Source organism: Aulonocara stuartgranti, assembly GCF_965226115.1.
Source record: "Aulonocara stuartgranti genome assembly, chromosome: 23".
Classification (NCBI taxonomy): Eukaryota; Metazoa; Chordata; class Actinopteri; order Cichliformes; family Cichlidae; genus Aulonocara; species Aulonocara stuartgranti.
This window is the reverse complement of record NC_138958.1, coordinates 25,140,932-25,158,715: the sequence shown is the minus strand read 5'-3', so window position 1 is coordinate 25,158,715 and position 17,784 is coordinate 25,140,932. Positions and strand designations below refer to the sequence as shown.

The following is a 17,784-nucleotide window of genomic DNA, read 5'->3' as shown; positions in this document are numbered from 1 at the left end:
GGATTGGTCATCGTGGGCCAGTTGAATGGCCCCCAAGGTCTCCCGATCTGACCCCCTTAGACTTTTATCTTTGGGGTCATCTGAAGGCAATTGTCTATGGTGTGAAGATACAAGATGTGCAGCACCTGAAACTACGGATACTGGATGCCTGTGCTGGCATTTCTCCTGTGGTGTTGCTATCAGTGTGTGAAGAGTGGGAGAAGAGGGTTGCATTGACAATCCAACACAATGGGCACCACATTGAACACAATTTATAAGTGGTCAGAAACTTGTAAATAACTCATGAAAGAATGAAGTTACGTTGAAACCAAGCACACCATTGTTTTTCTTGTGACATTACCAATAAGTTTGATGTGTCACATGGCCCTCTTCCTATTGAAAAAACTAAAGTTGTATCCAAGATGGCCGACTTTTAAATGGCCACCATGGTCACCACCCATCTTGAGGAGTTTGCCCCCTCACATATACTAATGTGCCACAAACAGGACTTTAATATCACCAACCATTTCCATGTTATTACGGTGTATCCATATAAATGGCCCACCCTGTATATTAATAGAAGTGCCACTGCTTAGAATATGCTATGTAAAAAGGGTGGGTGGAATAAGCTAACTCTTTACAGCACAGGTGTCAAACTCATTTTAGTTCAGGGGCCACATGGAGAAAAGTCTATTCTCAAGTGAGCCGGACTGGTAAAATCACTGTATATATAACTTAAAAACAACAACAACTTCAGATTGTTTTCTTTGTTTTAATACGATCAACATAAAAAATAACGCTAGAGCCTGTGGACAGTATGTTCAAAATAGTACAGGCACAACATAGCTATTAATTACAAAACATTTCAAGCTATTTGAAAGTTCTGAGGACAAAGAACACACAAGCACAAAGTGCCTCAGTGATTCACGGAAGTATATCACAGATCACAGAACTACATCAGGGTGTCTCATGCAACACTTTCAGTGGGGTTGCATAGTTTATTTGACTCCTGATACCTGGCATCGTTTAGCTTTCACCAGCTCATCAATATCGATCATCACATCCTGAGCGGCAGCTAACTTCAAGATGTGATTCAAGTGCTTGTGCGTGAGCCTTGAGTGCAGTTTTGTTTTATTTATGCTCATTACAGAGATTACAGAGAAAACTTGCTCACAAAGATATGTGGTTCAGAACATGCACAACAGTTTTGCAGCAAGGGCTGTCAAGCTGGGGTAACCTGGCAGGAGATTCTGATAAAAACGTGTTCAAGCCAGCTGCAGCAAATTTGGCCTTCAAATCCAAGTCACACTGCAAGTCTATTATTTCAAGTTGGATCCTGACGGGCAGATCAAAGGGATTCACGGTGAGTCTTTCTCCAGTTCACCAAACAGGTGAACACTAACAGTCCCGTTATTTTATCTTTGAACCGCTTCGTATCTGCCACACTTTGGGTCGTGCACACATTTTTCAGATAGGGGAAGTGAGCTGCATCACCACCAGCGAGCTGTGTCTCCCACAATGACAACTTCAACTTGAAAGAACGTAGGTTTTCATAATACTGCGTGACAACTTTGTTGCGTCCTTGCAGCTGTTTGTTCAAGTTATTCAGGCGCTCTGTAACATCCACCATAAATGCAATGTCCTGCATCCATTCTGCGGAATGAAATTCTAACACTGGTTTGCCCTTTTCTTCTGTAAACTGTTCAATTTCTTCTTGTAAATCAAAGACACGTTAGTCCTTTATTTATCCAGGTAAAAAAATCTCATTAAGATTAAAAATCTCATTTCCAAGAGAGACCTGGCATGATGTGGTCTTTCTCTCTGAGAAGGCTGTCAAACTGAGGGTGATTGAGGCTTCTGGATCGGATGAAATTAACAGTTTGGATGACCACCTTCATGACGTTATCCATTTTCAGTGACTTGCAACACAAAGCCTCCTGGTGCAAAATACAGTGAAAAGTCCAAAAATCACATCCTCCATTTGCAGATTGCACTTTATCTCTGAACTTTTTTACAACGCCCGCGTTTTTCTCGATCACTGAGGGCGCACCATCTGTAGCCAGGCTGACAGCACGGGACCAGTCCACTCCGACCCTGTCCAGCACACCGACGAGTGCGGTGAAAATATCAGCTGCATTCGTTATTTCTGTCATCGGCACCAACTCCACGAACTCTTCGGTGACGGTCAATGTGTCGTCAACTCCGCGGATGAAAATTGCCAGTTGTGCAACATCTGTAATGTCCGTGCCTTCATCAATTGAAACTGAAAACGCAATAAATGACTTTAGTTTTTTGCTTCAACTGGCTGTCCATCCGCTGAAAGATCAGAAATCCTGTTGGCAACTGTGTTTCTTGTCAGGCTGATATTTGCAAAGGCCTGTCGCTTTTCAGGGCACACAATCTCCGATGCCTTCATCATACATGTTTTTACAAATTCACCCTCACTAAATGGTTTTAAAGCTCGTGCAATTTTGTTAGCAATGAGGTAGCTAGCTTTCACTGCAGTGTTACTGATGGCTGTGAGTAAACACAGACTGCTGTTTCTTCAGACCCGCCAACAGTTCATTCACCTTCTCTCTTCTCCGCTGTCCTTGAAAGTTGTCATATTTATCGGCATGAAGGCTCACATAGTGGCGACAGAGGTTATATTCTTTCAGCACTGCAACATGCTGGGAACACACCAAACATACAGCTTTCCCATTCATTTCCTTGAATAAATAGGAGTATGACCATTTTTCTTGGAACACTCTGCATCCACTTTTCTCTTTTTTGACAGAGACATATTGGGGCAATGAGGGTGCCAAAGCACATCAGGTTTAAATTTCGCAGGCAAAACTAAGTAGCTCACAATTGCTATTGCGCCATCCAATGGACGCAATTGAACAGCAGGTTCTTTTTTGAAAAATTGCAGCTCATTTTCATAATGCATTTTTTAAATTTTATTTGGGGTGCCTTTCAGAAACCCAAGGTCACCTTACAAAGAACAAAATTAATAAAAGGAACAGTAGTCATAAAATACATAAGATAAGTTAAAATTGCAAAACAGAGGTTGACAACAGATAAAATCAGCACTAAAGTGAATAAACCAGTTTAAACAGATGCGTTTTGAGCTGTGACTTAAATACGGAGAGGGAGTCAATATTTCTTATGGCTGGAGGAAGAGAGTTCCAGAGCCGAGGAGCAGAGCGACTGAAAGCTCTGTTCCCCATAGTAATAAGGTGTGAGGACGGAACAGTAAGATGAATAGCAGATGATGATCTGAGAGGGCGGGAAACAGTGGTGATATGGAGCAGGTCACACCAATATGAAGAAGCAGATTTATGGACACACTTGTATGTAAGACGTAAGATTTTAAAATTTATCCTGGGTTCTACGGGCAACCAGTGAAGCTGCTGAAGAACTGGGGTAATATGAGCTCTTAACGGAGTGCAAGTTATGACCCGAGCTGCAGAATTTTAAGAAGTAAGATAAGATAAGATAAGATAAGATAAGATAACCTTTATTAGTCCCACACGTGGGAAATTTGTTTTGTCACAGCAGGAAGTGGACAGTGCAAAAGTTATGACGCAAAAATTAGAATACAATAAGAATAAATACAGTACACAGCTGTACAGAATAGAATAAAATAATATACTATATACAGTAGAATAAAATAGAATAAAAATATACAATAAGATAAAAATAGAATACGAATGCTATATACAACTGAGTAAAAATACAACGATGCCAGAAAAGATTATTGCACTTAGTGTTATTGCACATGTGTGGATGTGTGTGTTTGTTCAGTTAAAGTCTTTGTTGTGGAGTCTGACAGCAGTGGGGAGGAAAGACCTGCGAAATCTCTCCGTCCCACACCGTGGGTGCCGCAGTCTCCCACTGAAGGAGCTGCTCAGTGCTGTCACAGTCTGCTGCATGGGGTGGGAGACGTTGTCCAACAGGGATGACAGCTTAGCCGCCATTCTCCTGTCACTCACTCACCATCAAGAAGTTGGAGTTTATGAAGGGACCTTTCAGGGAGACCAAATAGGAGGGAATTGCAGTAATCAATACGGGACGTAATAAGATTATGGACAAGGATGGCAGCAGCATGGGGAGTAAGGAAGGGACGGAGTCGGTTAATATTACATAAGTGGAAGTAAGCAGACCGGGTTATGTAATTAATGTGAGACTGGAATGAAAGAGTATTATCAAGTATGACACCCAAAATCTTAACCTGAGGGGAGGGAAGGGTAGGAGAATTTTCAACGTTAATGGAAAAACTGTGGGATTTGGTTAAGATAGATGGTGTACCAACAAGTAAAACTTCAGTTTTATTACTGTTACGGTAAGTTTGAGAAAATTGGAGGAGAACCAGGATCTAATCTCAATAAGACCGTTTGAGAGGGAGGTAGGTGGGAGGGATGAATTGGGTTTAGAAGAAATGTAGAGCTGGGTGTCATCGGCATAACAGTGAAAATTTATATTAGATTTTTGAAATATATGACCCAAGGGCGTAGATTTGGTTTTGGCATTGGTGGGGACGGATGATTCAACCACCAAACTATATATGCTATTCTACATGCTTTTAAACCATTTAAAATTACAATTCATAGTTTTATATGTGAATTGTACACAGCAAATCCAGCATGTCCAAATTAACACTGTCGGATTTGATTTCAACACTATTAAAGTGTCTATATGGGTCCACACCAGAGAGTGTTAATTTAACTCTTTTTGGAGAGTTGGTACGTTAACTCTGATTTAGTGTTAAACACCAAATCTGTCTGGAGTTGATAATTTAACACTTGGTGTTAAGAGTTTATATATTAACTCTCAAAGAGTATTTTAGTTTAACTACGTAAGAGTTATCTTCTAATTCATTCTAAAAAGCGGGAATTTTACTGTTCTGAACTTCCAGAAATTTCTTTTGGAAATAAACATTTACTAAAAAGACGCAATGGTTTTTGAAAAACATTTATTCTGAACTGTGACCACAATTTCAAAACATTTTCTGAAAGATGTAACAGTATACATGTTCTCACTTTCATTAGAATTTTGTTTATCAAAAGGTCTGACATGGTAAATGCAAATAACAGCGTTCTCATCACTTATTTCTTCAATACAATATGCATGTCCTTCATTCATCCCTTTGTGGAACTTCAACACACTTCTGCTCTCCCCCATATTCCATCTTCACAAGCATATCCTGTGCGGAGATTGAATAAAAATTAGTTGACACTAATTAATGGCACAAATAATCCAGTAAACAATTGCAGCACAGTAAAAAAAAAAAAGAAAGGAATCCTCTTTGAGCCATTACTTGTGTAAAGTATTTTCCCAAAAGACAAGGACACAGGCAACAGGTAATACTGAACTAAATGTAAAACCTCAACCTTTTTCATTTTTACCTAAACTGTGTGCACAAAACTCTGGAGGGATCTAAATGCTAACGTAGAATCCAGTCAGGACGTCTGCTATTGCTGTTTGCTCGTTTTTTTTTTATGGGCGATCGTTTTCAGGCTTCAAGCAGCACCATTATACCAACATTTCACATTCTAGACATTGTTTTAGGTGTATTTGACCAAAAGTTTGACTGAAAATTCACATGCAAGCTTTTTTCAAGGCTGTGGTATTTGCCCGCAAACAATACCTTTCAGCTAGCTAAAACAGAATGTTATGCTATCAGCGAGCAACATGGCTAATGCCTTTCACACAGCTTTGTCTCAACTCCAAAGAGCCACAGAAGTAAAAGCTCATAATAATAATTGAAACAATCTTTGAAAAAATGACTTACCAAGCATGGCAAACAACTCAAATATGTAGAGCAAAATGTTCTGAAACGGCTTCACTTCAGCTTCAATTGGAGCCGTGCTGGGGGCGGAGTCTGTGAATTTACTCTGTTGGTGTCATAGCCCCTCTAGGAGTTCAGAGTTAAGAGGTCAAGAGTTAATGTTTCCATTGTAACACCTCCAGATTTGACAGAGAAACACTCATTTTTAACACTCGATTTTAACTACTATCATTTTACACCTCAGAGTTACATTAAAAGAATGTGACTCTGCTTAGAGTAAAATTAACTCTACTTTTGCAAGAAGACTATTAACACCAAAACATTTAACACTTTTGAATTTGCTGTGTATAATGTTAAATTACTATTAATCAAATGACTAAGTATTTTAGACTTTAGTTTACTTCAGCCATATTCCATACAAATCAGGTATCATGCAAAAATAAAAATAGCTTCAAATACAGTCATGACAATAAAAATATGACTTTAAGGATTTAACAACATTACTTTAGTTATAGTACACCAACATGTCTTATACATTAGCACTAAGGGAAAACTGAATGATCTGGTGGTTTTTGTCAATAAAACTACTCATCTAAGATTACCACAAAGTAAAAGATCTGTCAGCAAAATTATGCAACATTTTAGGCACACTATCAAATCAGTGAGCTGGGATTTTTTATTCTAAACATGAACTACTGTTACAGCAACAGACATGGACACAACTCAATGTTCACTATGTGAAGGAGCCAAACACATGCCTTCTCCTCTCGTTAACTGAGATAAACTGCTGGCATATTTGTTTTACATCTATACTGTCCAGTCTCTCCTGGTGGACATGGTACAGCCTCTGTAAACTAATATCCTGGCTTGCTCGAGGCTCTCTGACAGTTTCAATCAAAATTAGAAATGCTACTCTGAGACTGAGATAACTAATAGTGCTGCCTGTTGTGCAGTTAGTTTCCAAAACACTTATTCATGGTTACATATACTTTTAGATTGATGTGGGCCAAAACCTAGGATAGCCTGTAACGTTATTATGACACATCTTATGAGTGAACTTGACTTTAAGTGACTTACAGGTTTCTTTGAAAAATACTTTCTTATATCCAGGTTCTTCCTTTTTGCTGCCGTCCTCCTCTCCTCCTTGCAGGTCCTCGCAGCGCAGCTTTGCTGCCATTTGTTTATGTTTTATTGGAGGTTTTTTTATTGTTCTTGTCATATCAAACTGCAGTATGGAGCAAAATAAGTTGAAAAAAATCTCTTTGGTTCTGGAGTCAACATTTTAAAATAGGTTTTTGTTGCAAAGGAGAAAATGCACAACTTTTTTTTCCCTCTACAGATTTTCAAAAAAGTAAAAAAGAAATGCATGTTTGATGCTGCCAATTATCAGCAAGAAAATGCAGCCTGTTCTCAATCCCAGGGTTTCAGATACCTTCTTTTGTCAAAGCATGTCTGGCATCTCCTTTTGCACACAGTGTCCTTCTGAGCCTGCAGCAGCATGTTTGACCTGCTAAAGGCTGAAGGTAATTAGTTTTTGTGGCACGTTCCTTCAAAAGCAGCCGTGGAATTAATAAATGCCACAAAACGTTATTGCATTTCTCCAAAGCAGACCTCAGAATGCAGAATAATAACCCCTTTTTCAGGTCTTGGAGTTTCTCTCACAGCTCTGCTTGTGCTGAGTTTTGGAGACAGTAATCCTAATCCGGATTTTAACAGGAAAATAAAAAGATAATTTAACAGAGATGTGAAGTTCGGCCTGGATGTGCTTACTCTGGAGAATTTCCCTCATCTTCCCGTCCTTATTTGAAGTAAAAAAACAAACAACAACCCTCCCACACTGTGGTTTGATCTCTCCACACGGTGCTGTATCTGTGTGTTGTACTATGAAATGGACGAAAGCCAAATCTACTAAACATGGATTTTTTCGTCGGCCTCCGACCTCGTGTTTCTCTGCAGGACCACAAGATGAAAACAAAAACAAGTCCGGAGATGGCAGCTGTTTACCTCCGCTCGTCCTGGAGTACTCTGTGACGTGTGACTCGAGTCGGACGTTCAGCTGTAAATCACAGCGAAGAAACAGTTTGACGATTGACTCAGACAGCCTAATCTCACTAATGGCTCCCTACCACTCTCTGAGATGGATGGATGTCCGTGGATGTGCACGATCTAATATAGTAACATCCTCTCCATACTGATTAAATATACAGTATGAGTGCATTATGAGACATTGTTCCCCTCACTCCTCTTACATAAGAGCGAGACAGAATGAAACTTGTTGTTGCTTCACTTTGTGTTTTTTTTCTGTCCCTGGCTACCTTTGAGGTCATTTCATGCTGCACTAACTTTCTTTGGTGTCTCTTTGCAACTGTTTGTGTTGATTTCCATAAAAGTCTTGATTCACCACTCATTTCTTTATGTTTTGCTCAGAAAACAGGAACTTAGGATGTATTGAAACGTACAAACATATAAGGCAAAAAACCCCAACAGAATTTGCGCAATTTTAATGAGCTGAAAGTAAATATTTGGTTTGACCATCTTTATTCTTCAGCAAAGTCTGAACTCTCTTAGGCAGCTTTCTTGTCATGTCTTTAAGTCGTCTTCAGGAATAGTTCTGCAGGCTTCTTGAAGGACATTCAAAGCTCTTCTTTGGATGTTTCTGCCTTTTGTTCTGTTCTCTGTCAACATGATCCCACACTGCTTCAATAATGTTGACAGTGTGTTTTTCTATCCAGGTATTATTTTACTGCATTCTCATGGTGAAAAATCTTGCTTTTGTTCATCAGATACTTACCAGATGGTATTACAAAGTGGATCAAAATCTGATGGCGCTTTTCTGTGTTCATAATTCATCAATTTTAAGTGGCTCAACAAAGAAAGCCCCCCAAAATACTTGGGGGACTGGACTGGGTTAAAAATGAGTGGAAAAGTAGCCAAAAGAAACACGCTGGAAAACCTCCACAAAGTTTTAAGAACTACTGGTCCAGAGACAGAAAGTCTGGCCCCTTGGAAGCAAAAATATAAAGAAATGACAGCTGGCTCAAAACTTTTGCACAACATTGTATGTGTTCCTTTCTGTTCATTTTCAAAATATTTTTTGTAATTTTGTGCCAATTTTCATCCATCCGTGACTCTCTCTGGTCACTCTGTGACTGTTGTTTTTGGATGTCTTCATCGTGTACCATGGAGGCTCTGCTATGCTTGTGATAATTTTGTGTTCCCGCAACGTAATTTTCTCCTTCTCTGTGAACCATTTGCAAATCTTTTCAGTCCTTTTGTGTCATTTTTCCATCATTTTTGCCTCAGTTTGTTATTTGTTGTCATTCTTTGCCACTACTCATTTTTTAGGATGCTTTCCATTCTTGTAATAATTTTGCATGATTTTTCATTTGTTTTTGTTTTTGTTTACAACTGTCTGTTTTGTTGCTTTGTGCATTTTTTTTAACGTTTTTTGTGATTATTTTGTTTTTCTTTTCCATATTTTTTGTGCTTTCTGTGTCTCGTTATGATGAATTTAGGGTCATTTTTGTGTTGATTTTCAATATATTTGTTACAAGGACACTTCATTTTTTTGTTGTTTTTTCATTTGTTTAGTGAATCCGGAGACACTCAGCTTTTGTGGTTATTTTAAATGTTCTATTTACACTGTGCATTTGTGTTGTTTTCCATTACTTTTGTGCCTCTTTGTACACATTTTGTGCTTTCCATTATATTCTTGCATTACTTTCTTGTTTAGTGTAACTTTTATATTGTCACCTTTGAGGAAATTTTCAAATAGTGACTTTTTTGTTACTATTTGTGTAAATGTCATTCACTGGATGTCTGGATGTGACCAGGTGATAGTTTCTGTGATCATTTTGTTTCTCTATCTACATGGCAGAGCTATGCTTATTGCTTTCCATACATTTATGTTTCTTCGTGATTATGAAAGATTAATTGAACCCTAGCGGCTGACACTACGAGTCCTCCTTACCCCTGGGCGTGTGCCCTGCATGTCCTATTAGGAATCCTTTCATGAGAATGGCAATTTACGTTTGCTGGCCTAGCAACTGTAAACTGTAAAGGGGTGGACATGGTTGGCAACGAGTCTTAGTACTATCCCCCACACCATAACACCACCACCACTAGCAGCCTGAATCTTGAAAGCATGGATCCATCCTGCCTTGTATTAATCTTGTTTATACCAAATTTTGATCCATCTGACTGTTGCAGCAGAAACCGAGACTCATCAGACCAAGCAACATTTTTCTAGTGTTACATTGTCTAATTTTGGTAATTCTGTGTGAATTTTCATTTAAATCATCAGGTTGCCATGGAAAGATAAGGACAATCAGCACTGAGCTGAGGCAGTTATGTGAGGCTGAGCTGAGTATAAAGAGAGGCTTCGCTGCTGGAATAAAACAGCACTTTACCCTGCTCCTTTTAAAATAAATACCTCCTGTGTCTGCAGTTGGTGCATTTTTATGATCCCCCTACAAGCTCTATGCTCATCTTTCTGCTTTGTTCTCCTTTCTGAAGACCCGTGTAGGACAGCTTTCGTCTCACTCCCGAGGTTTTCATCAGGGAGCGGCGAGATGCAACAGAGAGAAACACAACTGCAAATAAATCTTGGGAATTTATTCTTGGCTTTGACAGCATACGGACTAAAAATATTGTCGTGCGAGGTCCAGTTACTTGACTAGACTTTAGCCACATCCCACGTAAGCTGGCAAGAGCTTTGCCACGCGATAAAGAAAGCTCAAATATAGCGACTCCTTTACAGAGCACACACACTGGCCTTTTAAATATAAGTTTATAATGAAGGTCAGAGCTGTTGGTGGTGTCACAGTGGACTGCCTTATATTAAAAAGTGTGGCTAATACTCTCCTTCCTCTGTTAGAAATCCTAGCTTGTAATCACTGTAGAGTACAGATGCAATAACAAACTCATATTGAAGTAGTGCCAATCAGAACTAGACACTGAGTGCATGCCAAATAAAGCGACAAAGTGGCCTCTGCTGAATTCTCTGCTGGTACAAAGACTAAAATGTCACCCCAAACTATTCAAAATATCAGCTGAGCGTGTGCATGTGCGGCTTAAGCAAAGGACACAAACCTGCAGGTGTTTAAATTTTCATTTTTGAAAAAAATGTAAGTAGACTGACCTTGCACATCACCCACATTTACTCTTAATATCCAAATTAGTTTAGACTAGACACTCTTTGACCTATAACTGTTTTCTCAGTTTCCTTAATAAATAAGACTTGGGATAACATATTCTAATTTTAGTTTGTCATTCTAGATGTGGGATATTATTTGAAGGTTGACAACTTAAGCAAAAAATTGGCTAAAATGAAAAGACGGCTAAGCGATGCGTATTTCTTGCCTCAGAGGTTTTCAGAAACACATTTTGCTGAAGCATCTTCTTAATTCGTAAGATGAAAATTAGCTCCAATGTTTGTTGAAATCTGGGACCTCACAATCAACATAAGCTATTCCTCTGCATGGTTATACAACCATGTAGGAGAAGGAGATCACTGTGTAGTACTGGCCGGCGTCAAGCATCCATTGCAGTGATGCAAATATGCCCCTATGGCCAAGCATATCGTTATTTTGTCAGAACCACAGGCATCCAGGTTCATGCATGAGGTGTCCTTTCGAGCGTGCACCCAGACAGACAGGGTTGTGACATCGAGCAAAAGGATCTGGCACTCCCAACTCATCATTTGCCAATATTCCTAAACCTAACCGAGTCAGGTTTTAGTGCCTAATGCTAACTACTGAAAGCAAAAGTTAAAAGTGAGTGAAAAAACAAAACAAATACGCATGTGAAGAACAAAATAAGCAAAAATGAAAACACACGATGCACTGTCTCCTAGCTGAGAAACCTGCAGCCTCCTAAGGCAGACTCGGTAGGTCTCTAAAATAAGACCTTTATCTCTCTGTGTTAGAGCAGCAACACCAGGGAGCAGATTCCTGAAATCAGGAGATGCAGCTGATAAATCAGCATTTCAGACCAGAATCATACAAAGCAAAAAGAGATGGTCATGCTCAAATGAAGACTTGTCACATGTTAAATGACTTGTCAGGCACAAGTCGTTAGCTGAGCAGTGTGTGGCTTCAGAGCCAGATGCTCAGTTCAAGCCTTCATAACAGGACTTCACTAACTGTCGGGAGATGTAGCAGTGACTACGTCCATCTTCAATCTGTGGTCAGGATGACAACATGACGGCACCACCACAACAAAATATTAACTGTAGGTAATGTAACTCATTCCACATAATCCTCTGTAGGGCCCAACATACATAGAAAAGTTAAGACCGATACAGATACCAATACCTAATACTGATATTGATCCTTATACCAATACTGAGCGTAATACCGATACTTGGTGAAAAATCCGATACATTAGCTAATAATTTTTTTGATATGTGTAGTTATTTATGAGTTCTTACTTACATGTCGTAACACTAATATGATATAATTGTTTTACTGACCCAAAAAGTGGTTGATTACATGTTTATGCCCGAAACTGCTCGAGTTGGCAGCTGGTGGTCTCCCAAACATGCGTTTTGTGAAACTATTCAACATCATTTGCTTTTTAGATTTTTACTATCGGCTAATACTCATATATCAGCAAGTAGCTAATATGAGGCCGTCCTGGCAGAGCTAATCCCCGGGATGCATTTTTTCATTTTTACTTTCAAACAAAGACATAAATTGGATCAAAAATGACTGATCATGCCTGTTGAGCAAAGATTTTAGATTTGCACATGTTGGAATTTTAATTTTCTGATTCAGGTTGGTCCCTAGTTTAACGCCCAGTGAACAAATTCCATTTGTTTCAGTGTTAAAATCTTTTTTATTTGACTGAAGACTCTTCAGCTAGTTAACATTGCTTATAATCCTGCTCAGAGTCTGGGATAAGCTAACATCCACCTCTTTTTATGGACTTTGTGGGTATATAAGGCATGCAAAGGAAGATACTTATAAAACAAGAACATACATAATCATAAAGGATAAAGCAACTCATTTATTATAATCCCCCGTGTGCGGGTAATGCATTGTTAAGAATGTAACTCACACTGAACACAGATTGTTGTGCTAGCCAAAGCCTTTTGTTGAAAAAGCACAATTTTCAATCTCATAAAACATAGAACAAATATTTTTACACAAAGCTATAACCAGGTGTAATATCACCTGCTGCTTCAAAGTCATGAATCAATCTTTTTAAAATAAGACGCCGGTCGCTTCCTGAAGTGCTGCTGTCTGTGATTTATGGTGAAGGAGGGAAAAAAAGGCTTCCTCCCGCAGCTGTTTGTCATGACTGGAAATCTGCATTTAAAATTAATGGGTGGCAGAGAGCAGGAAAACGAAGCGTGGTTGATGAGCTCCCATAAAGACATGACGTCTGTGACGTGAGCTGAGCAGGTAAAGGCCGTGTGGGGGGATATAAAGACATAGCAGCTCATTGGATAAATCGATACAGAACCTTGTAAGCGCAGATTAGCTGCTCTTTGGTATTCATCCAAAAAGAAGCATGTTAATTCGGTGCTATTTGCCAAAGGCTACTTTGGATTAAACCTCATGGGAAGGTGCAGAGGAGGGGGGATGTGACCAGTGGTCTGGGTGATTTAGGTGCATTCCTGCAACAGCTAATTAAACAGAGCAAAGGAGGAGTGAGAGAGAGAGAGATTGCTTTGAAATTCTAATCCCCCGATAAGCATTCAATTAAGGTTGGGACACTTTTACAACAGCTGTTAGTCTAGTTGAAATATGAGGCGTAAACAGAGCGCAGCATACGCTCCACTCACCTCAAATCACACAGGTGGACACACAAAGCAGTGTGTCAATGTAGAGTCGCGCCGCTGTCACGTACTTAAAGCTGTAGATGATAACGAAATATCGATCATCTTTCAGGGCCAACAGCTTATTATTACTGCATATAACGCCAGTTTTTACAGGCTAACATCCAGGTTTTCCCTCTTTTGTCCCACATGGTATTTACACTGATGGTTGTTATTTGTGTTTGGCATCTTTGCAAACTTTTGCAGCTTAAAAATGATGATGTGTGGGCTTTCAGCTGTCCATTTTCTGTGCAGAACACCACGTGAACAGTATCGCCTTTTCATGATTGCTTTCAGATCATACAAAAGAATGAAAATAATGAGGCCGTCCTGGCAGAGCTACACACACACACACACACACACACACACACACACACACACACACACACACACACACACACACATATATATATATATATGTATGTAGGGTTTTTTGTTTTTTTAACACTGCATTTAAATCACCATTCCACTTCTTACTTCTTATCAGTCAGACGGAGGTATTTCTAGAGCCAAAGCAAAACGAGGCTCTTGTCCTTGCTCAGATATAACAAGGACATTGGGCTTTTTAAAAATTCGATGTTTTTCCAATGGAGTTTTGAACGCAGCTTGATTAAAAAAGACAAAGCTGCTTCAAATGAGCTTAAATGGAGAGAAACAGCGTGGTAGACATGTGTTCAAACACCTGTGTCCCATCATGCCGTAAAAATGTCATAATTATGTGAGTTATGCCAGCTGTTTGTGCCAATCCTGTCACTGCTTCCTAAAGTTTCTTATATTTAGATTAAATATGACACACAGAGAAGGAAAACGGGACACTCACTTCCTCCGACCATCCCCGGGGTCTGCCAGCAGGCCAACAGGAGCAGCAGCATCAGCCCGAGATCCAGGTGAAGAGACACGGTCATAACCTCCTCCTGTCTCCACGCACAAATACGCACACACCACCACCACCACCAGCACCTCTGGCTCCTTCTGCACGCTTTCTTCTCTTCCTCACCTTCTCACCTCCTTTACCCCACCTCCCCCTGCTGCTTATTTACTGAAGGTCTCGCCACGGGGTCACCACTGTTTCCACATCACCCGTCATCTTCTGCTGCTGCTGGTGCTGCTGCTGTGGAGGGCACAGTTTTGCCAGACCGCACGGGTCGGACTCCCAACTTGCGCGAAGTAGGTCAGTAGGTGTGCAGCCTAAATCCCAGCCTCTGCTCTCTCACCGAGGGCACGGAAAAGCGCAGAGCGGAGCCCGGAGGAGCAGAAGAAGGTGGAGGGGGTGGGAGAAGCTAACAGGTAGTCTCCGTGTCTTGCGGTTTCTGGTTAAATGTCGGAGATTTCGTCGCAGCAGGTGGAAGGTCGGAGCTCGGTCATTTATGAGGAGAAACTGCGCTCATTCGGGGTTCGTGTGGATACATAAGAGGACGGAGGGGCTGATGCCGAGGCTCCCGATGTCTCTCACAGGAGGACGCAGGAGCCCAAAAGGTGGTCCCGTCTCATCCGGAGAACAGCAGGCTGGTTTAAAATCTGGCAGATTGCGGGGAACCTCTGAGGATCAGAAAATATATGTGTGTGCGTGTGTGTGTGCGCAGGAGCTTCAGCCGGGAACTCCTCACGTCAGCCGCAAACACAGCCGATCTGCACCGACACAAATCCTGTCACTACACAGAGCATGGAGGATGATGAGGATGAGGGGGGAGAGGAGAGCGAGAGAGGGAAGGTGGGTGGGAGGGAGGGAGAGGACAAAGAGGTGCGTTTCTGTTCGCGGAATAACCTGCAAGCTGCCAGAGACGAGCGCTCTGAAGTGCCAACTGTTGCTTATGTAATAAGCCTCGCAGCACTGATCTGAATTCATTCCTTCAGAGATCAACAAGTACAGCCACGAGGCCATCTGCCTCTGACTGGTTTTAAACTGGGTGCTGTTTAACGCTCAATTCCAGTCACAGCCTCCCAGTGGTCTGTGACTCATACTCACTGGTTTTCTATTTGAGCTATAGCTGCCGTTTTGTTACCTTTTAGCCATAGCCTGTATGTAAAAGATGGACATAACCACTGAGGACTGTCAGAATTTTCAAATAGTTGTTAACTTATTTAAAAAAAAATATAAAAAAAAATAAGAAAAGAAATATCATTTGTAGGACTATTTTTTTCTCTTAACCCTTTAAAGCCAGTCAGAGCAGGCACGCTCTGTTTTGCGTAACTATTTTTAAATCCGGGTAGAACTGCAACCATGTAATTTTTTTTGCTTATGAAATGGAGGAGTTGTACTTACATCTTATGCCATCAGCTTGATCTATGTCACGGTTTCCTTCCACATATAGCTTTGCAAAAATGGCATAAAAAGCACTTACAGCAACAAAAACATAATATTCCAGAAACATGCTTTGCCGATCCGATCAGCTGTTCATAACACTTCCTACGTCCATCAGCGTGAACTATCGCATGTCTGCCATGACCTGCCCGAAACCGGAAGTGATGTCATTTTGCAGAAATGCAGTTTTTTTTACCTTCAGGGCCTTACGAGCCTATACTGGTGTTTTTAAAAGTTATGTTTGACTTTATGACTTTCTTTATCGTTTCTGGGATGCTGAGGACTCAAATTGCACTGCTGGAAATAGTTAATTTTGGGCTATAATGGTTGTATTGATGTATATCAACTTGAAATGCTCCCAAAAATGGCACTACAGCATGTAAAAATATAATATAAGCTCTGGCGAACTTGGTTCTATGGTAGGTCTTAAAGGGTTAGCTATACACTCACTGGCCACTTGATTAGGTACACCTTGCTAGTACTGAGTTAGACCTTCTTTTGTCTTCAGAACCACCTTAATTCTTTGTGGTATAGATTCAACAAGGTGCTGAAAACATTCCTGGGGGTTTTGAGATTGTAGCATCACACAGTTTAATGCAGATTTGTCAGCTGCACATCACAAGGCAAGATGGATCCATGTTTTCATGTTGTTCATGCCAAATTCTAACCATATCATCTGGATGGTATTAGAACAGGTGATGTCGTTATAGTCTTCTGTTGCCCAACTTTGGTCAGCCTGTGTGAATTGTAGCCCCAATTTTCTGTTCTTAGCTGACAGGAGTGGCATCTGCTGTGGTCTGCTGCTACTGTTGAGATGCTTTTCTGCACACCTTGATTGTAACAGGTGGTTATTTGAGTTACTGTTGCATTCCTATCAGCTCAAATGGTTTATTACCTATTCAGGTTGTGTATCATGTTTTTAAAAAGCACCCAAGCAACTAAGTAATAAAGTAATTAATTACTTTTGAAAAGAAGTAATCAGTAAAGAAACTGGATTATGTTTTTGGAGAAGTAATTAGCAATTAATTACTTTTTCAAGTAACTTGACCAACACTTCTGGTTAGTGAAGTCCAGTTGTGAAGCTCCAGCTGAGTGTTTTACTCGCTCACTGGCTGATGACTCATAAATGACAAGTGATTAGCCAATACAGACGCTGTACTACCAAGTATTACTGCCAAGACTTACTTCTAGAAGCACTTTGGTATAAGAAACTCACTGATACCAAACCTCTTACTATTCTACAGGAAATGAATTTGTGAGCTCTGCCTGTTTGTCTTCTTTTTTACATAAAACACAACAAATATTGTTGTATAATGTTATTTTTCTTTATATGATGAGCAATGTTCCCTCTAATTTTTCATGTGTCTGAGCAAACACACAAACTCCCTGAGCGGTCCCTTGGACCACTGTGAGCAACAGCAGACGTTTGCACTCATTTATCTAAGTTACATGGTTTATTAAAGAATCTAATTACAGTATTTACATTTCTTTTAGAATCCTTTTAATTAACTGCTTTATCCCACTTACAATGAAAAATTTAAAAAATCTTGTTCATGACCTGTGTAGTATGTTAACACTATTGGAAGTAAAACTAACCTGAACTGTACCAATTTGCTACAGTCTGTATCAAATAAGATGCCACACAAATTATTTACACACACAAAACTATCGACTACACTACACACTAATTACACAACGCAACACACTACCTTTCGACTCCAAACACGCTTAACGTCACAAATCTCTCACATCTCCTGCCGCAGTCACTCCTACAACGTCCCCTTGTTCCTAAACAACCAAATGCCATGTTGCCATATCATTTGTTGATTTGTCAACATGGTACATTTTTCCACCAATAGGAAAGGTCGGAGGTTTTTTTGGTTTTTGGCTTTGCTCACACGCTTTCGAGCG

At 40.1% G+C, this 17,784-nt stretch overlaps 1 protein-coding gene across 1 annotated transcript in view; it reads right to left on the bottom strand.

Moving 5' to 3' along the window:
• Positions 1 to 15,259, bottom strand: part of LOC309701056 (fibronectin type III domain-containing protein 4-like) — a 58,204-nt gene extending 42,945 nt beyond the window's left edge. The window contains exon 1 of the mRNA XM_082525032.1: positions 14,392 to 15,259. Coding sequence (XP_082381158.1) covers positions 14,392 to 14,476 — 85 coding nt within the window. The 5' untranslated portion in view covers positions 14,477 to 15,259. The remainder of the gene's footprint in view (positions 1 to 14,391) is intronic.
• Between the last annotated feature and the right edge of the window lie 2,525 nt (positions 15,260 to 17,784).